At 55.8% G+C, this 24715-nt stretch overlaps 1 protein-coding gene across 1 annotated transcript in view; it reads left to right on the forward strand.

Annotated features, from left to right (window-relative positions):
- Nucleotides 1-24715, forward strand: part of CELF4 (CUGBP Elav-like family member 4) — a 271691-nt gene that overhangs the window by 51293 nt on the left and 195683 nt on the right. The window contains exon 2 of the mRNA XM_023750872.1: nucleotides 24653-24714. Within this exon, the coding sequence (XP_023606640.1) occupies nucleotides 24653-24714 (62 nt within the window). The remainder of the gene's footprint in view (nucleotides 1-24652; nucleotide 24715) is intronic.

Consider the following 24715-nt stretch of genomic DNA (forward strand, 5'->3'; position numbering starts at 1 on the left):
TGGGGGGTCGGTCCAGGGGCTGGGATCAGCATGAGCACAACATGGGGAAGGGCGTGAGAGGAACGTCTCGGGCACAGTAAGGAGAGCTGCTTAGCACAGCCGAGGAGATGAAGCTGGAGAGGGAAGCAGATGTTAACTAGATGTATTGTGGCGATCATTTCCCAATATAGACAAGTATCGAATCGTTATTTTGCACATCTGACACAAAACTCATATGTTATGTGTCAATTATACCTCAATTAAAAAAAGAAAAACTGAAGAGCAAGGTTGATGCAGGTTAAGGAGTGAGTGCGAGAAGGGCCCGGACCCCTGCTCAGTGAATCTCTTTGGGAAGTAAAGCTCTGGCCTGCTGCCCGCCCAGGGGCACGCATTTGCTGAACACCTACAGGACCAGGCAGGAGCCCATGAGGAGGAGCTTGCTCCCACTCTCTGGCTGCTCCAGCCCGTCCGGGGGCCACCACACTTTCCAGATGACAGACGGGCACTGAATGAGTGGGCCTGGCAGGCAGCTGTTCGAGTTGGTGCAGCCAGGGAAGGCTTCTTGGAGGAGGGGAGACCAGAGCTTGTCCTTGGAGAATGAAGGGACCCCACTGGGGCCTGGAAGGGAGGGCCTCTGTCCCACTCCCAGCCTCCCCTGCAGGACCACACACAGCAGCCCAGGCAGCTGCTGGGTGTGGGAAGGTAGCCATTTTCTCCGTGCCTGCGGAACTGGCTCACTCCTTGCACTTTTCCAAGGTCCCTGAGCCAGTGAGATCCTGCCATACCTCCCCCAGCCTCTGAGAGCTGCACATCCCTGAGAGCCCCCTGCCCCTCAGCTGCCTGCTCCCACAGTGCACACCCAGGGGCCCCAGAGGCCAGCACCCCCGCAGAGCCCCAGGGAGAAGGGTGGGTCCCACAAAGAGAGGCAGAGAGAAGGAGGAGGAAGAGGAGACAGTAGCCTCCTTACACTGAGCTCCCCAGGGGGCTTTCCCACCGGGTGTCATGGATCCGTGGGAAGTGGCCTTGGACTGTGGGTCCTCTCCACACTGCCCCATCCACACTGCCCACCCAGACGTCTGGCTCTGCCTGCCCGGGGCACTGGTCTGGGAATTATGACCTGCAGCTGGGAGACCAATAGGATTCAGTACTGGTGGCTGAGGAGCAAGTGAAAGCAGCTGGAATGCCCCGGAGAGGGGCTCGCTCTCCCCCTGGCCGCCCCCTGCCCAGCCCAGGGGAGGATGGCAGGGCCTGGCTGCTGCTGCGTTGCCAAGGAGACCATAGTTGCCAACTCCATAGTTGTGTAGGGTTTTTTTTCTGTCTTTCTTTTCTTTCCATTTTTTTTTTTTTTTAATTCTGGGCCTGATGAACTGCAGCTGGCCTGGCTGCCCTCTCCCCGCCCCCGCCCCCAGGTGCTGACTCTGCATTAAAGGTCGAGGGCCGCAAACAGCAGCCTTCCAAAATGACAGATGCCCCTGCTTGAGGTAAGCATGGCGGGACGGCGACCATTTGTCAAAGTATTTATAAAGTGGGTGGGATGCTGAAGTTGTGTTCCCGCTGAGTGAAAAAAAAGAAAGAAAAGAAAAAGGCTGAGTGTCAGGAGGGAAGGAGTAATCCAGCCGCGTACCTCCTGAACCAGCCCTCCTAGGCCTCTCCTTTCTCACCAACTGGGGATAATCATGAGCGTGGAGGTGACTGGCCTGTCTCCTGCCCTCTGAGGGTTCACAGTTTGGGGAGACATGGGTTGTCAGAGGCAGTGGAAGGGGTATGAGATGTGTCAAATCGGTAGTAAGGTCAAGTGTGTCACAGGCTGAGTTGGAGAAGGGATAGCAAGGTGTGGGGTGAAGGGTCTGGACCTGAGGTCTGCCGGTGGAGAGCATAGCTTGCGCAGGGCCTTTGTGGTTGAGAGAGATGGGCTAGAGCCCTGGGCAGGGCCCCTGGAAGCGGGGACATGCCTCACTCAGGGAGCTCCATGTGCCCAGGAGTCCAGACTCTCGCTCCGCTCCCCTCTGCTGGGCGGTACACTGTGGAACCAGGCCCAGCACAGCGCCTGGCCTGCAGAGGGCAGCCATGCCTGCCGGTGGGAAGAAGGGTGAGTGAGGCTGTGGCTCCAGCTTGGATACGTGGGGGTTCGGGAAGGGAGAGGTTGTGAACACCCTCTGAGAGAGGCCATTGCCCTTTATTTACTTGTCACTCACTCATTGTACAAGTATCACAGAGCACCGCCTGGGGACGCTGGAGGGAACCTCCATGACCAGGAGGCGGGCTGATGGGTGGTAGTGGTGCCCCTGGGCCAAGGCCTCAATACACTGTTTGCTCCAAGTGAGGGGACAGCAGCCAAGTTGTCCTGGAAGGCAGAGCCATCTCCAGGAGGTGTCCCCCGCCCCCATACTCTGGGTCCCCTGACTGCTGACACGCCTTCCTGGCTGCTTCAGTGATGTGAATAGAGCGGTCACATGCCGGAGGGCCAGGTGGGAGCACCTAAGGAATGAGGGAGGAGCCATAGAGGCCCAAAGAGACATGCAGCCAGGAAGGGGAGGTCACGTTGTGTGATCCCAGGGAGGGATTGTGGCAATGTGACACCTTCCCCTCAGACCACAGGGCAAGCAGGCAGGCTGGGCCAGGAACAAAGGCAAGTCGGGTCTCATTCTCTAAGGACAGAGCCACCCTCAGCACCCAGTTCATCCTGGGCATCCGACCCTCCTCACAGGGCAGAGAGCAGGCAGCGCATGAGGGATGCCCCTAAAGAAATGGGGGTACCTCTTTGTCCAGAGCTTGCTCTGTGGCTGAAGGAGGCTTGCTGGATTTGCCTGGGGGAGTAGGAGAGCCTCAGAGCTGAGGCACCCCAAGTGCCCAGATGTATCCTGGGACAGGGGGTCCATGCCAGCCTCAGTGGTTTGGCCAGCAGGTCGGAGCAAGGACATGCGTGGCGTGTGCTGAGGACTGTGATCTGAGACTCCCAGGCAGGAATATTCTGCTCTGGGGGATGGGGGAGGGCAATGCTTGTGTGCTTTAGTGTGTTAACCTCCCCCTGATGCTTTCTTTTCTCTTCTTTTTTTAATTACCCATTAACCATTTAAAAGTGCACAATTCAGTGGTATTTAGTGCAATCACTGTGTTGTATAACCATCACCCTTCTCAGATTTCAAGACATTTTCATCACCCCAAAGGAAACCTCGTAAGCATTAAACAGTCAGTCCCCATTCCCACCTCCTCCCAGTCCCTGGCAACCACTAATCTCCTTTCCATCTCTGTGGATTATGTATTCGGGATGTTTCATAAAAATGGACTCCTGCAATAGTTGGCCTTTTGTGCCTGGCTTCTTTCACTGAGCATAATGGTTTCGATATTTATTCACATTGTAGCATGAATCAGAATGTCCTTTCTTTTTATGGCTGAATAATATTCTATTGTATGGATATATCACATTTTGTTTATCCATTCATCAGCTGATGTAAATGCGGTTTTTTTCCACTTTGGGGCCATTGTGAATAGTGTTGCTGTGAATATGTGTATCTAAGTGTTTATTTAAATACCTATCTTCAGTTCTTTGGTGTATATTGCCGGTTGGAGTTGCTGGATCATATGACGGATGCCTTTTTATTCTTCGTAAATTTCTGAGCTGACTTGGGTGTCTCAAGGTCTTTATCTTGATTCAGATGAACTCAATGTGTATTGAGTGTCTTCTATGTACCATGCCCTCACTAATCTTAGGAGCTGCCCTGTCTGAAAAGTTCTATCCACATTTTACAGATGACAAAGCTGAGGTTCAGATAGATCCGGTCTTGGGTCAATCAACTGAGAAGTGACAGGAACTCAGATGCCACTTCCTGGATTTTTTTCACCACAACACACGTGGCTCTCTATGGCCAGGACACCCAGTGCCTGGAGGTCCCAGCTTCATGGTTTTCTTTGTAGAACTCAAGGTATCTGTGTATTTAGTTCCATGTGAAATCAGTATCCTCTAGATTCTATGATACAGCTGCAGGTGCCGGTGCTAATTTTTTTCTTTTTTCTTTATGTTTATTAAATTGATTGGGATGACATTGGTCAACATGAACATAGAGGGTTCAGCTAATTTTTTTTTCAATTGGAGGGAAGGATGTAAGATTGATAACATTCTTTCATTCAATTCATTTTGTATGAGTGAGTTGAAGAAAGACAATCTGAAGTCCATTTTGATGGCTGAACCCTTAAGCCCCACCAGTGGGAGGGACACTTGTGTTATCTCAGAGAAGTCCAGATGGGGCTTTGGGTAGAGAGACCACATCAGGGCAGGAGAGCTGTAGGCAGAAGTCTCAGGAGAACAAGGAGAAGTAGAGGCAGCAGAAGTGACCCTCGGGGCAGGTGAGCTACAGACACCAAGGTGGCTGTTCTCTCCCCAAGCACAGACTCTAATCTCAGGGTCGGTGTGGGCATGTGCACAGTTACCACAGCTTGGCTCAGAGGGAAAGGGCCCTCCCCACCTCCAACCCACCCAGGCTCCCCCAGCCAGGAAGAGGTGGTTAGCTAAGAGGACCCATCATGGCAGGGATGGGGCTCTAAGCCCCCAGCCCACCAGACCACTTGAGCTCGCAGCATGACCTTGAACAGCACATGCAGATGTGATGAGAGCAGCTGGCTTGTGTCCCCTGCGGCTGCACCTGTGGCATTTGTCAGCCTGGAGAGCAGGCCTGCCCTACCCATGATACATAGTGCCATCCATCAGCCCAGTAGGAGGTGTGGAGGGGCTGCCAGGCCATGCTCATCTCCATAGCACTCCACTGACCCCCACCCCACCAAAGACCTCAGCTGCTGAGTGTGTGATAAGACCACAGCCCAAGTCCTGGACACCTGCCCCGTACTTCTGTCAAGCAATTAGCACAGCAAATGGGCCCAGAGGGGCCCTGCCTCACGGGAGTTGCCCTCCTGACTCCAAATGTTTTCCCCTGGCTCCTCCCAGGTGCTGGTTGCAGACGATGGTGCAGGCAGCCTGTGCTTACCAACCAGAACCTCCTTCGGCTCAGCAGCTTCTGATGTCATAGGCTGGGCTTTGCGGTGCCCCAATCAGGCCCACCCTCTCTCATCTGCCAGGGCAGTTCAGCACCAGATTTCAGCCACATCAGGGAAAAGAAGTAGAAGGAACACTGCCTTCCACTGGGAACAGCCTGCCTGGGAACACTGGGGAGGAGGAGGCCGCTCTTAGGAGCTGCAGGGGACAAACTCGGTGCGCGATGACAAAGTCTGGACCTAGACCAGAGCAGGATAGAGAGGAAGAGTCTGCTCTGGGGATGACTGTGGGGTGGATGAGGATGGAGAAGTGATGTGGAACTGTCGTGTGTCTGGCATGATGGTGCCAATCACAGGAGGCCTGTGTTAAACCCAGGAGATCGGGCAGGCCTAATAATAGGAGCCCCTGGGCCCAGGCTGAACGTAAGGCACGAGGAGCCCTCCAGGCAGCGATGTTTAGCAGATAGTGGTGTGTTTGGGAGATGGACACTCAGCCACTGTGGCTTAAGGACCACCTGGGAGCCACTGTGATTCCAGGTGAGAACAGTGAAGGGATGAATCCAGGTCTTCTCTCAATGAGGTGCCTCCTCACCAAGGAGCCAAGATTTAAAGAAGGGGGTGATGAAGACCAATGTCACAAAGGAGGCACAGCTGAGACGTAAGTTGTGGTTTTAGAGGAAATAGAGAGTCACAGAATGTTTCCAAGCAAGGAAGTGACAGATCACAACCTATCCTTAGGACGATCGCTGTGCTGGCCAGAGACAGGGACACGGGAGGGACAAATTAGGAGGCATTGTAATGGCTCAGACAAGAGAAGATGAGTGAGGAGATAGCAGGCAGGAGCTTCCAGGGGCAGAGAGGAGATTTCTGTCCTTAAGAATCACCTTACAAATCAGTTCTGTTGAAAGCACATGCAAATGCACCTCATCTGAGGGGAAGGGGTGCAGGCCATGGAGGCCTCCTCTGCCCCTGGGCCCAGCTCTCCTTCAGAGGAGTCAGGGGACCTTGACCTTGGGCCTGGGCCCAGGGAACAGAGGAGGCCTCTGTGCTCGGTGGGACCCCCTGGAGGCTTTGAGCAGCCAGGCCGGCTGTCCAGCCTGATAAAGAAAGCAAGAAACGGCAGCGGGTGCCCAGCCCCGAGCCACCTTCCCGGTGACTGTGATTGCTGGCAGGTTAGTTCCCCTCTCTGGTCCCTCATTCCGTTCCCTTGACATTGTCCAGGAAGGTGGCAGTTTCCTCACTCCTGTCCACCTGTCCCCGGGAAACCAGGTGCCTGACCTCCACCTCCGGAAAGTGAGGACAGCGGGAGGGAGCCTGGGAACCGGAAAAGTGACCAAGGAGGAAGCAAACTTCTCAAAGTTAGAAGGGCCGTAAAATGGGAGGCACCGGATATTCCCCATCTCCCATCGAAGCGCTGCATCCTTGTGGATGCGCCACTGGCTGCACGGTGACATGCAGGGGGCGGCTATTGTGGCGAAGGCAGGGGGAATGGAAGGAAACATTTCAGGCCTGCCACCTGGAGGGCCCCAATTCAGCCTCAGGGGGTCACCGGGCCCATGCGACCACGTGAGGCTGTTCCAGGTGTCCCAGCCTCCCTCCCCACCTGCCTCCATGGTATGGCCTGAGTTAGGGGTGTACATGCATTTTGGAAAGTCATCCCCGGGCCCGTGAGGGAGGCTTGTCCTGGTCACAACACTATGTCGGCCCCTCTTGGAGGACTGGGTGGAGGGAGGCGGTCCTGGGAGAGGGTCGTGCAAAGGCCTTGACCTCCAGGGAGCTGGTCAGTCTGTTCACACCCGCCACAGTGGGTGTTTTTGGTCCAATGCATTTTCCCCAAACAAGCTTATACAATTAGTTTCTTCTTGTTTCCTAAATTATTTTTGCCACTGCTAATTATTTCACACTCCATATACAAGAGTTATTGGGGTGGGTAATGGGAAGCAAGGGATCACTTCGCGGGAGCATCGCGGGCTCCGAGACATGCAGGCGAGTTTGATTTGTTTTTCTGCTCAGCCGCCTGCCTGAGAAGGAGCGGAGGAGGCTGAGAGAACAGGGGGGCGGCGTGGGAGACAGCAGGGAGGGCGAGACACAGATGTGGGCTGAGGCTGTGAAAGGCACAGCCTCCCCACAGCCCAGGAGGGGACACGTGCCAGGGGGCCAAGGCCACTGCCCTCCTGTCCCAGGACGGCTCGGAGCTGGGGGGGCGGGGGGGGGCGGCGGGGGCTGCGCAACCCAGAGAACACCTTTACTCAGTGGTAGCACAGAAGGGACCCATGAGGGGCCTGGCACCATCGCATATGTCACAGCAGGCCTATGTTGATTCCATCCTACGGTTTGGAAAGTGGGGCTCAGAGAGGTTAAGGAGCTCACCTGAGATCACACAGCCAGGAAGTGATGGAGCACAGAGTAACCCAGGTGTGTCTGATGCCAAAGTCCACGCTTCTAAGTGCCCTGTTCCCCTGCCTGCTACTGGGCCCTCTTTGTTTCCAAGAATACTCCCTGGGGGTGCTTCCTTAGGAGGAGAGCCTGGCCCCCCCAAACCCACTGTGCCTGAGCTCCAGCCAGGACAGATGTGCCCATTGCCATACTCCCCTCGGGGGAGCCCTCCTGATGGGTGTGTCCCTTTCAGCTTGGCTCTGCTGGAGGGAGGTTAGAATTGTACCACAGCCGATCACCCAGGAATGTAAGTGGGGGAGCGACACTAGAAAAGGTAAGAGCTATGGAAGGGAAGGGTGTGCGGAGCCCGGGGGTACTTGGGAAGTGAGGCGCCGTGCTAACGGACACGAGTATTAGCTGTTCACTAAGGGCCGCCACTGACCGAGGGTGCACTTCCTGCAACCAGGCACTGCTCCCGACCTGGCATATACCCTCTCACCTAACCCTCAGCAACCCAGTGAGGTAAATGCGATTAGTCTCCCATTTTGCAGGTGAGGAAACTGAGGGAGAAAGAGACTAAAAAGCCTGCACCAAGTCACACAGCTATACGCCAAACAGCGTGCCCGCCCCATTCTAACCCACCGCCCTATACTGTCTCCCTACAAATAAGGCCACAGGTACCAGAGCAGAAAGGGGGCTTGACCCTGGGCATAAACCTATATTCTTGATTTCTCTTTTAAGAGAGAGCCCTTCCCAGGGCTCCTCCTCTCTTTGCCCCAGGAAGCCACTCTCTCGGCCCTGAGTCTGGCCTTACTCATCCACCCTGGATGGGGTTGAGGACAGGAGAGTCCAGAGTGAGCCCGAAGTAGGATGCCTAGAACAGGGGCCTCTAGAGAGACAGCTGACATTCAAGCAGCACTCAGTCCTTCCTGCTGCTATCTCCCTCGATGCCTGCACCTCCCACCCAGGTGACAGAGCTTGGGCATTGTGCCCATTTGATGGCACAGGTGGTTGGTTTCCCAATTCCTGGCTGATGGTGGGGAATTCGCCAGGCAGAGAGGCAGGAAGAGGCCATCCTCAGGAAGGCCAGACCCAGTGAGCTGGGCGTGGGCCCACAGGGCGAGAAGAAGGTGATGGTGGGGAAGGAGTGAGTGAAACCTGGAGAGGTCAGGGGCCGCTGCAGCCTCCAGCAGTGCCCAGCGGTATAGTGGGGGCCCTGGCCAACCCTGGTACCAGCCTGGTAGGTGGCCTGGCCCCTCCTCCCGGGCCACTGCGCTGTCTTATGAGACACCCTGTGCCACCTTTCCCCACAGCACTGATTACACCCTTTCTGCAAAATAAAGGAGAAAGAAAAGAACCCAGCTCTGCCCTCCTCCTCCTCTCCCCTCCCTCTCCCTCCTCCCGCCCTCCAGGAGCCTTCCCTCCTCCCCAACCTCCTTGTTCTCTGTTGCTAAGTAGATGGTAGGTTTATTTGTGGCTGTCGGTTCCCAGTAGAAAAATTTCGTCTTGGAGAGCCGCCTGGATGGAAATGGCTTGAGCACCGACTTCATGGAGAAGGTCTGTGCAGTAATTAGTGTTCATGAGGGAGGAACTGGACTGGCAGGCTCCCAGGAAAACTACTCCCCAAAAGTTAGCTTGAGTCCAGAGGGCTACATGGAATCCAATTCCAGAGTGTGCCTCACAGTCGCTATATATAGACCCGCAGACGGAAGCAGCCGCACAGTGGCTGGAGTTCACAGGGGACCGGTTGTGGGAGGCAGAGGCAGCCTGCTGCCCACAGTACTCCGTGCATCTCCTCCACTCCCTGCCCCAACTTGCCCCAAACAGACACTTGGTGAGAGAGGAAAGGGAAGGAGATGGGGAGAGAGGGAGAGGGGAAGAGGGAGAAGAAGGGGGGTAGCCCCGTGCTAGCCAGCCCTGCAGTGCATTTCTGAAGAGCACACTGTCTGACTGTAGATGACCAATCCGTGTTCCGGTCCCCACAGAGCAAGCTCACTTCAACCCTCAGAATGCCCTCCCCTGCTTCTTTCTCCCCCCGACCCCTGTCAAGGCCCCAGGGACACTCGCTGCCTCCTAAAGGGCCCCCATCACCCATTCTGTCCCTCCTTCCATCCCAGGCTGGGTGCTGCTGAGGTTCATTGTCTGGTCTCCTCTCTTCTCCTCCCCTCCCTCCCCAGGCCAGGGCTGAGCAAAGAGCAGGTACTCCTGGACACTTAGTGAAAGCATGGAGGCAGCAGCCTCAGAGCCTGCCAGGGGGAGAGGGACTCGACTGTGCCCCCCACTCCCTGGGCCTTCAGGTTGAAGGCAGAATAAGCAGAAGCAGGACTGAAATCCAGAACTCTGAATCTTCCTTCCCACTTTCACTCCCGGGGATTGGCCAGCGCCGATCTTCCGCTCAGGTTGGGATCTCACAGACAAGGAGGCCAGCGTCCCCAGAAGGCCAGCGGCCCTCTCCGGGCCTGTGATCCAAGGTGCAGCATCCAGCCCATGTCTTTTCACACTTCTGTGCCATGAGACCCTTGTATCCAGGGTCTCCTTCTGTCTGCATGCCTGTCACTCCCACCTTCTGTTCACCCAGGTCCTGGGCCGGTGCTCACAGGTAGCCTGGCCCTCATAACAACAGGGACTCTGAGGTCAGCCCTGCACTTCCCAAGGTGTGTGAAGCCAGGGGATGAGGGCCACAGCTGCCAGGAGTGAAAATGCCAGAGCGGCAGGCCAGCAGCCACCCTTGTACCCACCCCCTGCCCAGCTTTCCCCTCCGGGGCCTCAGCTCTCCCAGCTGGCCTTCTTGGCCATGGGGTACAGTCAGCTCAGCCAAGACAAAGCAAAGGTCTAAAGGAAATTTCTAGGAAGCCGAGAGAAGGGGTAAAACCTGAGGACACAAAGACTGAGACACGGCCAAGTGTGAGAGTCAGACCCATTTGAGAGTGATGAGGGCAGGCCTCAGGTTGGCTCTACCTGGGACATGTCATGAGCCCTGGCCTTGGGTTCCCCACAAAATCCTGTCTCCAACCCCTCTTTCCCACCCCAAACCCCCTCAAGGGCATTAAGAACAGAGGCTAGAACCATACAGGCTTCTAGGACATGTGAGCATTTCAGACCTGTGCTTCTCTCTACCTCCCACCCCCCTACCCCTCACCCTGCCCCAGCCCTGCCCACTGCCCTCCATCCTTGAAGGCAGGAGCAGGAACACTGGAGGGACTCGCTCCACCTGCTCAGGTGACTGTGTTCTCCCTGTCCTCAATTTGGTGCAGAGGCTGGAGACACCTCCATCTGTTGGCTCAGTCTGCTTCCTCATTTCGTCTGGCCCTCCATGCTGACCACCCAACATCTGCTTGCTCTCTCCTCCCCAGGCGCACTGCGCTCCCAGCCTCTCAGAGACTTGATCTCCCTCAGCCCAGCAGGCCGGGCCGTGGACCTGAGCCTGGTTCTCTCACAGACCAGCTTTGTGCTTTTGGGATGATCATGTCGCCTTGACCTGCAAATACATCCCTTTCCTCTTCTGTAAAAGAACAGTGTTCACTCCCTGCTCCCTGCCTCCTGCCACTCACCCACTCACTGACGAATATGTGCTAGGACCCACATTGGGCCAGGACTGTGCTGGAGGCTGGGGACACAGAGTCATAGGCAGGGATATCAAACCCATTTCACAGAAAAGGAAACCGGAAACCGAGGTCCAGAGAGACCTGTCAACTTGCTGGAAGCTGTGGTTTACCTGTCAGAGATTGTCTTTAGTCGGCATTCTAATGCCAAGCCACCCCTCACCTGTGCTTCCTGCCAGCACTAGGCCCTGTGTCAGGAGGAGGGCATAGGAGGGCCCAGAGCAGATGGGGCGGGCCCTGCCATCCGGAGCTCCCAGGGTCCTCTGGGAAGTCAGGGAGTACCATGGATCAGAGCACTCAATCCACAGGCACTCCCTCCCTCCCAGGCTGCCTTGGTAGTGCTGCCAGGGGCCTACACTCCTTCCGGGTGAGACACCCCCAGTTTTCCTTTCCCCATCCCTCCCAGCCCATATCCCGGGTCTTGACAATTCCTCTCACAAAAGAAACAATTGACACAGAGGTGCCTCTTTGGGGAAGCATGAAGCCAGCTCTTTGTCACTCAGCTCATTGCTTCCTCCTGTCATTAGCATATCAGGTACACAAGGAAACAAAACACTCTTGCCTCCTAGACCTCAACGCAAGCCTCAGTGGCTCCGAGCCCCAGTGTGCTGGCCTGTGCGCGGGCAGGAGCACAGACAGGGCCCCTGTCCCTGTGGTAATGGATGGGGGTGGGAATAATCAAGTAAATGAGCTGGTCCCATGCGAGGGAAGCAGACAACACCAGATAGTGTAAATGCCAGAGCTATTTTTCACACGGTAGGGAACCTTGAGCATATATCACAACTGCTGCTCCGGACAACACAGCAAGAGTGATCCGCCATTAATTATGTGTCAGGCACCCTGCTGGGTGCCCTGACCCCAGCGGGCAAGTGTCCTTACCCCCATTTCCTGGGGAAGGAAACCGAGGGTTATGTAAACCTAAACTATCCGGGTGCCCCCACAACAAGGCCACGGCTATAGTCAGAGCCAGAGCCCCCCTCCCAGGTGGCAGACCTTTCCCAGGGCCCCAGATGCAGTCAGGCCACAGAGTTAAATGGCTTTTTCAGAGGCACCAGCTGGCTGGGGTCAGAAACCTGGGCGTCAGATGTGAGCCTCCTTTAGGGGTGGAAAATACGGTGTGTCCTGGAGCAGTCAGTGTGGGACTTAAGAGAGAATATGGGGTTCTGGCGCTGAGACAAAAAAAGGAAAGAAAGGAGGGAGAGAGAAAGGAAAGAAAGAAGGAAAACAGGGAAGTCATGAAGGGGAAAGAAGGAAGAGGAGAGGGAGAACAGATGAGAAAGCCACAGAAAGGTGTTGAGGAAGGTGTCTGGAGGCGCTCTGACGGGGACGGGAATGGGCCTGAGCTCACCCTGCACCTCTTTTTGCCTGTGCACATGGCGGCCCTTTCCCCAGCACATCCTTCCCGTGAGGCTGCTCTCCCTGGGCAGAGTTGAGAATTCTCCGCCATCAGGTGACAGAGCCTATGGTTAAGGTCATGGGTCCTGCAGGCAGCCTGCCCCGATTCACAGCCCAGCTCTGGCCATAAGATCTTGGACAAGTCTTTCCTCTTGAGTGCCTCAGTTTCCTCACCTTTAAAATGGGTGTGATAATAGTACCATTTTATAGAGTCATTGTATTAAGCGATTCAATGCATGTAAAGCAGTCAGAACAATGTCCAACATCAGTAAGTGTTTGCTGTTGTCATTTTGGCCACTGATGAGCCCTGCACAAACCTCAGCTTGGTAGATATGCTTGTTGGATGCACATCACCTGGCCTTGCCAGCGTGTTTACCTAGGGTTTACCCATCCATTTCTTTAAAGCAGCGGGCATGTCTTTCATCATCTGGCAAATGGCAGGCTATCAATAAGTGGTTATTGAATGAATGAAGGAAGCATCTTTCACTCCATCCACAGCTAACAGTACTCCCTCCGATCCCATTCACACAGTCTGAGTCTTGTGTACCAGTCCAGGAACTAATTAGCTCAGTCTTCTCTCTTGGTGGGTTCTGAGGGCACGTGGGTGAGTCTCTAGGAAGAGAAGAAATCAAGCTGAATGCCATGCTCTGTCCCACTCCCCAAAGGTCACCTTCCTCGTTAGCCAACTGCCTCTCACCCACCTTGGGCGCTCCCAAGGTCAGCTATAAATGGTGGCTCGGCCCTTCCCAGGATGGGGACCAACTGACTATAAAAAGCCAGAGCCCCTACCACTCCTACAATGTGAACGATACTCCATACCTCCCAGAGGGCTGGGAGAGCTCCAGGGATCAACTCCCATAGGTGAGCATCTCAAGTCACATTTGCTGACTGCCCCTTTGCTGCAGCCCCGGGGTTAGATATTGCTAAATGCCTGTGATTGAACCATCTTATTGATGTGGGTTGAAGCCCAATGCCCAGCCAGGAGAGTGACCTAAGTGGCCAAGATCGTGAGGGAAAGACACCCTCCATGAGAGGTGGACCGTGGCCTGCCAGGACTGTGTGAGATTGTTTTTCTGCTTTAGAAAAGAAAATCACATTTTCCAAACATTGATCCTGTAATATGGGGCTCGTGGCTATTGGTCTTTTCAAAATAACCTGTCTTGGGTGCTGAGTTTGGAATTTCTTGGTTGGTGTGCTGCTATTTTGTTGTTGTTGTTGTTCTTTAAGTGAATTAGGGCCCGTTAGGAAGGAGCCAGAGAAGAGAGGCGAGATTAATTCACCTCACCGGGCAGGTCCTGGGTGCCCATGTGCATTCAAAGCGGGGTGCACGCCCTCCCCTCCTGATTCTGAGCAGCTCAGCCTCTCCTGTGAGGCCCCCATCCTGGGCTTGGTCAGGGATGCTAGAGGGAGGCACAGCCCCATAGACTGGAGTCTAGTTGGGGTCACATGGTTCCCACCTATAAAAACAACAGAAAACTCTGTTTAACCAAGTGCTCATTTGTATGATTCGAAGCCTTGAACTGGAAGGACTTTTTGGAAGGAGAATCGATGAGGCTGGGAAGGGAGGCCACCCCAGGGGGGAGGATCTAGAAGAGGACCCAGGAGCAGAGAAGGCATCCTGGTGGCGGGGAGGAGCCCGAGCAAAGGCCTGCAGATGACATGGAAATTAGCTGTGGGAGAGTGTGGTTCAGTGTGACTGAGACACAGACAGAAAGACATTCAGTTCCCTATCCTGCAGCTGTGACACCCTCCCCTTTCATGAGAGAAAGGAGCCAGAGAGGCAGATCCCCACCCTCCTGAGGGTAAAGAGCTATCCCTGTGGCTGTGCCTGAGACAGTTGCTGGCTGGGGTGGGGGCCCAGGAGGGATTCCTTCACACCTTGCTCTGCATGGGGAGAGGAATCCTACTGGGGAAATGACCCCCACCTCAGTTTAGCCAGACCAACCACTATGGAAAATCCAACACCGGAATTCCATGCAACTCAGCAAGCATTTATTGAGCTCCCTCAGTGGGCACAAGAACTACTCACAGCCCAGCAAATGCTGGGGCCACTGAGGACTCGGATACCGTCCTGAGTCATTCCCATACACTGAGGCGTTCAGCATGTCTGACTGGGGTCCAGCAGCGTGCCAGGGTCAGCCAGCAAGGCTCTGCCGTTCCAACCAGACAGGCAAAGAGCGAGAGGCGATTGCAGGCAGGCTCGGAGATGGGCAAGCCAGAGGGCGGGAGTGGGTTCCCTCCTAGACGCTGAGGCGGCCTCGCTCTCTCAGACACTGCCTGTTGCCCATCTCCCACAGCTTAGCAGTCAGCTAGGCTACGCCAAAGGAGCCCCGAGACGAGATCCCCTCCCTCTGTGGCGTTCCGGGAGCCAGGGGTCCATTCCCATGGAGTCAGGCCAGCCTTCTCAGCAAGTGCACTCTGGTTTGAGAAAATTCAAAACAAGAAGGTCTAAACTCCCCGACCAGGTTAATTAAGAGGGAGCACAGTTCAGTTTCTCAGCTCTAGCATTCATCCTGGTGTTCCTGTGAGTAACGAACGCCACATGCATTTTAAATTCAACCTGATGCTCAGACAGAGCCCTCTGCGGAGAAGCCTGACTTTGATTGACATGGGACAGGGCGCCAGGGTCGAGGGAGGTCAGGTGCCTGTGGCCCCAGAGACCTTGGCTGACTCCACCTGGATTCTTGTAGGAAGAGAACGAGGTCATCTGCGAGTCCCTGACCCCAAGTGCAGGCCATGGGGTGTGGAGGAGAACATCTCTGGCCCAGGGCCCCTAGAGGGGCTTCAGGACTCAGCCCCAAACCAGCCACTGGGGCTCAGGCTTCCACTCTCCCCATCCCCCCACCCCTGGGGTCAGAGGCTGACGACAGGGGCCTGGCCTGCTCTGCGGTGTAAGCTCGGTGACTCCTGGGCAGGACAGCACCTGGGCCAGTTAAGGCCTCTGCACGAGTGAAGGAGCACTGCTTGCTGTCCTGGGGGCCAGCAGGAGCCCTGGCCCAGAGCAGGGGTGGGGGCAGGGGCAGCCCCTCGGCTACAGAACAAAACCCAGCACACCTGTCAGCAGGACAGGCTTGACTGCTCTGTGGGCGGGGCCTTAGCAAGGCCGACACCTCCCCTGCGGCAGCCCCCATGCTCTGGCCACAAACCAGGAGCTCTTTGCTGAGAAAGGGGCGAGAGCGTCAATATGTCATGTCCACTTTTTGTCCTTTCTCACAGTGCCATGAGAGGTTGCGGTGCACAGCAGACAAGGAATTCTCCGGCACCGAGGGTGCAAGCAAGGGCAACGGGCAGGGGCAGACACCTGGCAAAAGCCTGCCTGCTGGTCCTTTCAGCCTCGGCGTGCAGAGCCCAGTAGGCCCCTCAGGCTGAACTCACTGGGCCCTGCCTGTGCCCAGCAGGAAGAGAAAGGCAGGTCTGCCCCTGGGGGATCCCAGTCTAGGTTTGGGGAGATCTGGACCCCTGTTCCGTATCCATCTCTGTCTTGTGGCTGCAAAAGACAGGAGGGCTGAGAGATGATGGAGACACATTAGAGTTGGTGAGGGGTCCAGTTTCTTATTCCTACACCCCGTTAACTCTGAGACACACTCTCCTGGAGTTTCTGGTTCAAAGGGAGTGGACGCAGGAGGGCAGTGCTGAGCCCGAAAGCAGGATGCTGGCCAAGGGTGGGGTTCCAGCACTGGAGGGCCCTGTGGAGGTGAGCGGGCCAGCAGCCCTGATCCATTGGCTGAGGGTCCCATCCATCTCCCCCTCCTGCGGCAGCCCCACCATCCCCAGGCCTCAGGCCGCCTCCTGGAAGATGGATGGCACCTGCCCCCTCCCGGGCCTGAGCCGTGGGGCCCATATCCCAGACGCTCTCCAAAAACCCGATGGCCCTGCAGCTAGTTGTCTCTTCTCAGCCATTCAGCTCACTGTCACCCAGGCAGGGGCAGAGTGCACTTAGCATCCACTCAATGGTGTCTGTCATGGGGCGGGGATAGGGGGGTAGGGGGGTGGGGTCCCTGGAGTTAGCAGCATCTATAGTAGAATATTTCCACTTGGGCAAACACACGTAAAAGCGAGTGGACGAAGATGTGTACTCTAACTGCCAGGTGAGAGGGGCCATCGCTAAGGGCTTTAAGAGAGTTGGGGGTTGGGGTAGTCAGGGGAGGCTTTCTGGAGGAGGGGAGGCTCAGTCACTCCTAGAAGGACAGGAGGGCTCCAAAGGGGGCGGTGTGGGGAAGGCAGCAGGGAAAGGGTGGGGTCCCCATGGAGGTGGAGGAGAGGACCCCAGAGCAGGGCTGTGGTAGGTGATCATTGCCCTCTGCACAGAGGGAGAAGAGCAGGGACTGTTGGCATGCCCACAGGGAGCACTCCTGGGAAGAAGGGAGGAGAGGGCGAGTAAGGGCCACGTGGACACGACTAGGGGGACTGGAACGGCCAGGACGGATCCTGGGAAGGTGCCGCAAGGATCGCCCAGCGTCTGGGCACTGGGGAAGGGGCAGAAACAGGGGCAGGCCCCAGGTTGCTTTCTCTCCCTGTTTCAAAGGCCCATTCTCAAGGAGCTCCCAGGTTAGAAGTGGAGACCAGGTTCACCCTGGGGGCAGACCACGGGCAGCGGACAAGGGCATGGCCACAGGAATCCACGGAAAGTGGGACCAAAATGGCTGGGACGAGTGCTTGGGCTTCCCTGAGCAGGACCCAGGAGGTGGGTCTAAAGCAGGGCAGACCCAGGCAGGGTAGCGCCGGGGTGGCATTCCCAGAGGAGGAGCGGTGTGAAGAAGTCTGCAGCTGCGTCTCTCACGCGTGTGGGGAAGGGACATCTGCTCCGAGACACGGCGAGGCTGTCCTTGCCCACCCAGACCATGGGGGACAGAGGCTGGAGGAGGGGTAGACGTGGCCTTAAAGCACGAGTAATCCTTTTTCCAGGGAAGCTGGCGGAGTTCTCTCTGGCCCACCTCTCTCCTGCACGCCGCCCCCTCCCCAGATTCTGCCTCAGTTTCTCTGTGTTTTATGTGATACTCTGGTGCAGCCTGGGGTGAGAACCACTCAGGAAAGATGCTCTGAGGGGCGATTTCAGGATCAGGACAGGTCAACGGAGATTTGGACCTTCCTGGACCCCCTAAGGATATCACCCTGAACAGGGACCCCTGGGTCTGGCTGGTGGGTGGGTTTCCTGCTCCCTTCCCTCCGGCCCCGACTCCCACACACCAGCTTCCTCCCACTCCGTAGGGCCGGAAAAGTGACTGGCCTGGAGGATCTGATGTTTTATTAAAGTCCAGATCTCTGCATTCTCGAGCCACCTTCCTCTGGCTAATTCTGTAATTCAATTAGTAGGAAGCCAAGGCCTGGCTGGGGCGGGAGGAGGGAGCGTATGGAGAGCCTTCCCCTCCGCGATGATTACACCCCAGGCTTCAGCCCTGTTCAGAGTTGGGCAGGAAATTGTACTTCCTTCGCTTCAGGATGACAAGGGCCTTTTATACCGGCACACGGGGCTTTGTAAATTACTGCCGTCTCCGCGCAATTAATTCTGCTGCTGCGCTGTGTTCTTCCCCGCGTGGGAGAGGGTGCCCGCCCACCTTCCCAGGAATCAGCAGCGCCCCTTGCCCCAGCCTCCGTAGGCTGCCCTGCTGGAGAAGGGTGCCTGCCACCGCCTACACCCTAGCCTGGCAACAAGAACTGTCACCCGCTCCTGGCCACACCCTCCCCCGCCTTCCCTCCCTTCTCTGCACCCAGGGCTTCCTGCTCTCTCTCCAGCGCCCCAATTGGTGGGTCTCCTTCCCCAGCCCCACTGCTCTCTTGGTCTCCCTGCTCTCAGACACCTGAGCGGGATGATCGGCCCTCCATTCTGAAGGCACTGTCTCTGCTCTCAGGGAATTGACAGTCTGTCAGAGACCCAAGACATGAAACTGATAAAAAGAAGGGACAGGTAAATAAGAACAGTGAGTGGGAAGAGGTTAAATGGCAGCATAAGGGAGAGTGAGTGCAGGCCAGTGTCAGTGCATACAGAACTGAGAGCGGCGGAGGGAAGGCAGGCCCCCGTGGGCCACATGGGTGGGCGTGGGAGTCCGCCTCGAGCAGGGAGCCCCGGTGACCAGCTGCCCATGGCAGCACTGTCTCTCGAAGTCTGACATCCCGCAGCCCTCAATCCCACCCCCGCCAATTTTCAAAGTCCATTCCTGCCCCGCCTGGCTGTTCTATTCTGTTCAAGTCCTTGGTTCAGGAGGGTTGAGATAAAACACGCAGACTCTGAATCAGACAGGGGGACGAAGAGGAGGGAGTCCGGGGCCAGGTCACACCTCACCCGGACATTCCCGGGTAGTTTCCCGGGTGTCTCCCCTCAGATCCTGCCAGCGGTGTCACACAGAATCGGAGGGAAGGGCAGTGATGGGGAGGCTCTGGGTGCCATCATGGATTCCATCCCCCCAACATCAACTTCTGGAACTTCAGGCCAGGGACCAACATGAATGCTGTCTGTAGCTTGCTGGGCAGAGAGAGCTGCTTAAAGTCCCAGAGCTAAAGGAAGCTGTGAGGCAAGGGGATCGCAGGACCTACCATGATCAAGAAGAATTTGCCAGGAAGCTGATATCCAGTGATCGTTGTCTGTTCAAAATGGACTATGAGTCCTACCTCCTGTCTGGCTCCCCCATTTTCACCCACCCGCTTTTTATTCCATCCTCCTCTTTCGGCAAAGACCTTTTAAATCTTTAATTATGCAAGTGATACATGAATATATTCTACATCCAAAGGTGTCCATCAAAACAAAAAAGAGTTAAACTCATGGGAGACACCCCCCAGCCCCCACACGCCCTGTCCTCAGCTTGGCGTGACCCTTCCGGACTCGCTGTGGGGCAGACACAGAGCTGAGTGCACACAGATCTCCTGGAAGAAGCCTCCACTGTATGCACATGTCGTATGTGGCTTCACAGTCTGCTTTCTCCTCTGACAATGCTGCTTTCCGTGCTGGCACACGTAGGGCTGTTTCGTCTCTCAGATTACTCGGCTATCCCTGCGCTGAGGGAGCTTCAGGTGGTTTTCAATTGTCGCTCTTCCAAACAGCCATGTGGACCCTTGCTCTTTCCTCTGTGGGCACGAGCCCCCGTATGCTTGCAGGTTCAGGCCTCGGAAGGCAACTGCGGGGCCTGAAGGAGGGAGAGATTTCTATGCCGCTAGCCCCGCCCCCAGAAAGGGTGCTTCCTTCTCAGACCTCGCTCCGGGTTCAGAGCCTGGCCCTGGCCTTCTCTTCCCCACGGTTGTGTGTGGAGGTGCAGCCGCTCCCAGAGAGAATCCATCTCCCAGCTAGACTGTGAGTTCCCAAGGGGCTCACCAGGTGTGTCTCTGGGGACACCTCAAGCGTGTCCACAGGGGAGTGAGCCTGACAGATGTCATGATTGCTGAGCTGTGGCCCCTACCTCACCCTCACAGCTCCAAGCCCCTCCTCAGCTGCTGTGAGGGGAAGTCAAAACTCGTTTTTCTGTTCCTAGCTGGATTTGCTCAGTGGATAGAGCATCAGCCCTCAGACAGAAGGGTCCCAGGTTTGATGTAGGTTAAGAGCATGTACCTCACTTGCAGGCTCCATCCCGGCCCCAGGTCAGGGTGTATGCAGGAGGCAACCAATCGATGTGTCTCTCTCACATTGATGTTGCTCTCTCTGTCTCTCTCCCTTCCATTCTCTCTAAAAATCAATGGAAAAATATCCTCGGGTAAGGATTAACACAAACATAATAACTAACAAACAAAGAAAAACACCAGTTTTTCTGTGTGGGGTTCTGTGTGCACTACCTGGGCACCCTCTCTCTCCTCGCCACCCTGAGCCCCCACCTCGGCCTTCACCCAGGCCTGCCGTGCTCTGAAACACCCAGTGATGGCAAACTCTCCTCATGAAGCCACCCTCCCCACCAGGCTGCATCCCCCAGGCTCTGCCTTCAGCAAGGGAGCAGACATGGCACCTCCAAGCACCTCGAGTCGCTGGTTAGTCGCTGGTCAGTCACTGCTTATCCGAATCTGCCTTTTAATTTACTTTTATTTTTATTTTTTTCATTTATTCTTTATTGATTAAAGTATTACATATGTCTCCTTTCCCCCCCATTGACCTCTCCCTGACCACTCCCACCCCCCAGCACATACCCTCACCCCCCTACTCTCTGAGTTCATCGGTTATGCTTATATGCATGCATACAAGTCCTTTGGTTGATCTCTTACCTCCCCGCTCTACCCGCCGCCCGCCTAACCTCAGGTTTGACAGTCTGTTCAATGCTTCTCTGTCTCTGGATCTATTTTTGTTTATCAGTTTATGTTGTTCATTATATTCCACAAATGAGTGAGATCATGTGATATTTATCTTTCTCTGACTGGCTTATTTCGCTTAGCATAATGCTCTCCAGTTCCATCCATGCTGTTGCAAATGGTAAGAGTTCCTTCTTTTTTACAGCAGCGTAGTATTCCATTGTGTAGATGTACAACAGGTTTTTAATCCACTCATCTGCTGATGGGCACTTAGGCTGTTTCCAAATCTTAGCTATTGTAAATTGTGCTGCTATGAACATAGGGGTGCATATATCCTTTCTGATTGGTGTTTCTGGTTTCTTGGGATATATTCCTAGAAGTGGGGTCACTGGGTCAAATGGGAGTTCCATTTTTAGTTTTTTGAGGAAAGTCCATACTGTTTTCCACAGTGGCTGCACCAGTCTGCATTCCCACCAGCAGTGCATGAGGGTTCCTTTTTCTCCACATCCTCGCCAGCACTTGTCGTTGCTGATGATAGTCATTCCAAATCTGCCTTTTTAAAAGAGCCCTAGGGAGACAACTCATCTCCCGGGTAGACTGTCAGAAGCAACATCTGACTGGCTGCAGAGATGGACAGAGAAGGCCAGGGTGGGTTGCCCCGGCAGCCTCTGTTAGGCTGGTCTCTCCGGGCAGAAGGGATGCTGCCTCGGACCTCCCCCTTCACGAGAGTAAATATGTGTTTACACCTCACTCTGTAATTACAGAGATCGGCAGAGGTTGTTAATACTCATGGGCTAGTACGTCTGCCCACAAGCCACGAGGGGAGTGACTATCCCCATTTATAGGCCAGGAAACGGGTTCAAAGAGAGGAATCAGTGAGTGGCCCGGTTGGTGAGAGTCCACCTGGCACAGCTTCCTGTCTGGAACTGCGCATGCGCCTGTCAAGGCACCACCACCTTGAGGAGGGATCAGGGAGTGGCAGGACCTGCACTGCAGGCCCCAGGAGAATGGGCTGAGGAAGCCTTGGGGAAAAGAGCCCTCCCGGCCGGGCCACCTGTCAACTCTCACAGGCGACCTCTGTCCCCTGCCACGAGGGAGGTCCAGTGTGCCTCCATGTCCTCGGAGCCTTGGTCAGCTCCCAGCAGCCTCAGAGCACCACTTCTGTGCCCCCCCCCCATTCCCCGTGCTTGGTCCCCTCCAAAGTAGCCGAGGTGTTCGCGATTCAATGCTCTCGACAAATATGCACCGAGTTCCTGCCCCTGTTCTGGGCACTGAGAACGAAACAGGAATAGAACCCCATTGAGCGTGGGGAGACTGCTAATCAAGGAGCAAATATACACTATTAATGTGTCACTGATGGGGCAATAAAGAGAAGAGTAACCACGACGAGGGATCAGAGAGTGAGCATGTGTGGGGGCGGGTTACCATGTTCAGTGAGGCGGCCAGGAGAGGCCTCTCTGGGGAGGTCACAGTTGAGCAGAAGCCTGAGGAGACTGAAGGAGCAAGGCATGCAGATGGTGGGGCGGGGGTCGTTCTGGGGAGAGGGCACAACCAGTGCAAAGGTCCTGGGACGAACTGTGCCTGGCAGGGCTGAGAAATGGGAAAGAGGCCAGGAGGTGAGCAAGCGGGAAAATGGAAGGAGGTGAGGTCAAGGAGTAGAAATGTCAGGGGAGGTTGCCCGGGGTCTGGGGGTCCCTTAAAATGCAGCGGTGAGTTCTGTCAAAAAAAAAAAAAAAACTGTGGCGGAAATTCCTGGAAACTGGACAAGACAAAAGCAACAGATTATTTTCTTTTTATCTAGAATTCCTTCCTTGTTATCCTAGGCCATGGAAACAATATGGTCACTTTCTCCCCCTCCTCCTCCCTCCTACTCTCCCTCCTCTTCCCTCCTTCTCTTCTTTCTCTTCCTCCTTCTCCTCCCTCCTCCTCCCTCTCCAGACCTGCCCCTGACCTTGTCCTGAGCTGGCTTGCCTGCACACAGCTAGACAGTGGCGGCCTCCTCCTTGCAGGCAGGTGCAGGCAGAGGACAAGGCCAGAGAGGGACAGGAGGAAAGAGACTCCAGAGAGGCAGGCAGCAGCACGAGGAACAACGTCACGGGGGCCTCTGACCGCTATTCATTTCAGTCCCCTTTGTGTCTCCATCAATAATCGTCTGCCATGACCAGGAGGGAGAAACAGGGAGGCTGAGGGGGAGGGTGGCCTGGGGTCTGGATGGGGAGGGATGAGGTGGAGTGGGAGGGGCTCCTTGGCACTGAGCTCCTCCCAGCCTGGGGCAGGAGTTGGAGGAAGGGCAGAGAGCCCATGGGGACCCTGAGAGTCCTGTCTTCCAGCTTTCTCTCCCTGCTTCCTTCCTTCCATTTCTCTGTTCCCCTCACACATATATTCCCTTCCAAAATCCTCTCTGAAGCCAGGAAAGGAAGGGAGCCAGGACTAGTTTCTACATTGGGAGAGGAGGAAAGAGGTTTCACTGGTTGGTGGAGGGTTCAGGACTGGAGAGGACATTGGGAGCACTCTGCATCTCAGAAAATAAGAGGCCAGAGCAAGCCTGATAACAAGGGCTGGCATTGGCACCAGATTGGCACCACCAGCCTACAGGCCTCATGAAAAGAGGGGGCCACCAGGCCTGGCACGGAATCTGACTCACAATGGGACTCAGGGGACAGTTGATGATAAATGGCCATAAGAATGACCAAATGGTCAGCTGTGGACAGTTAAGGAAGGAAGTTGGCTTGAGATGGACTAAACCAATCAAGGAGGGCTGCCTGGAGGAAGTGGGCCTTGATCAGTTTCTTGAAAGATGGATGGGATTGGGAGAGGTCTAAATGAGGGGAGAGGCATACCAAGCGAGGTGACTGTGAGAGCAAATAAAAAAGGGGGGGGGAGATAATGAGAGAGTGAAACAAGGGAGGAAAAGAAAACAGTGAAACAGGGAAGTGGCCAGCCTACAGGGTGCCTTCTCTGGGGCCATGTGTGGTGTTGGAAAGTGTCAGGCCACTTTTCCCCAGGTCAAGCCTGCTGTTGGCCCAAATTGGCTTTTTTACCTTCCCTGTCGTTCTGAGCCTGGCAGGCCTCCCAAGTCACACTCGGCCAGGTCTGGGGGCAGAGGAAGAGGCCCCCGGCACTGGGCAGTTTGAGGGAACTTTCAGAAAGACTCTCCCATCAGCAAGCATTCTCTTTGCCTTGTCACTGTGCCTGAAAGGCCGGCATTAAAAAGTCACCCCTTGAGTCAGGAACAGGGCTCTTAAAATCTGGATTTCCTGGTGAGGCACTGGCAGACTCCCTCGAGGGGAAAGCGAGGCTGAACCTTGGAGACCAATGGGCCAACCTCTCTGTTCACAGAGGAGAACAACGCAGGCTGGGAACTGTGATTTGCAGAGGTCACCCAGGGAATTAGAGGCAGAGCAAGGGGCAGCCTCAGGCCCAGCCTTGCCCATGGGTGGACTGAATACGCCCAAGGCTGGGACGGGTGTGAAGCTATTACTGCACAGTGGGCGAGGGCAGGGGCACGTGGGCAGCCCCGTTCACTTTATTAGGACAGCCTGGCCTGGGTCCTCCTTGCTGGTGGAGCCTGTATTTGGAAGGCCAAGGGGGTCCCCCCATCATCCTCGATAAAGCAGCCAGCAGCACGCCTGCGGGAGGCCACCACAGGACTTCATGGTCCAGTGTGGCCTGGGGTGCTGGGGCGAGGGGTGAAAGCTGCCCTTGGGAGGTACTGGGGTTGGAGCTGAAACAGACAGAACAGCGCCCAGAGGAACGGATGAAGGGAGGGAGGCAGAGAGGTCTGAAGGGAGAGGGCAGAGGCCCCCGAGGTGCCAGGGAATGGGGACAGGAAGAGACTATGGGGAGAGGGGGCGTGGAGGGGAAGATGCAGGGTGGGGAGATTTTGCCGAGGGAGGGAAACAGAACAGTAACCACGCGAGGGACGAGAGGCAGGCAGGCAGGCACACGGAGAGGCAGGAAGGCTCGAGAGGAGCGCACGGGAGAGAAAGCGAGCGAGGTGGGGAGAAGGACCCAGCGCAGGGAGGGGCTGAGACGGAGGGCGGCGGGCGGGCGGGCGCGGCGGCGGCGGCCCGGGCGCCCACTGACCCTCTCGCCGCTTGCTTCCCTCGCAGGCTGCGCCTTCCTCACCTACTGCGAGCGTGAGTCAGCGCTGAAGGCCCAGAGCGCGCTGCACG

The sequence above is a fragment of the Myotis lucifugus genome, unplaced genomic scaffold (genome assembly GCF_000147115.1).
Source record: "Myotis lucifugus unplaced genomic scaffold, Myoluc2.0 scaffold_16, whole genome shotgun sequence".
Classification (NCBI taxonomy): Eukaryota; Metazoa; Chordata; class Mammalia; order Chiroptera; family Vespertilionidae; genus Myotis; species Myotis lucifugus.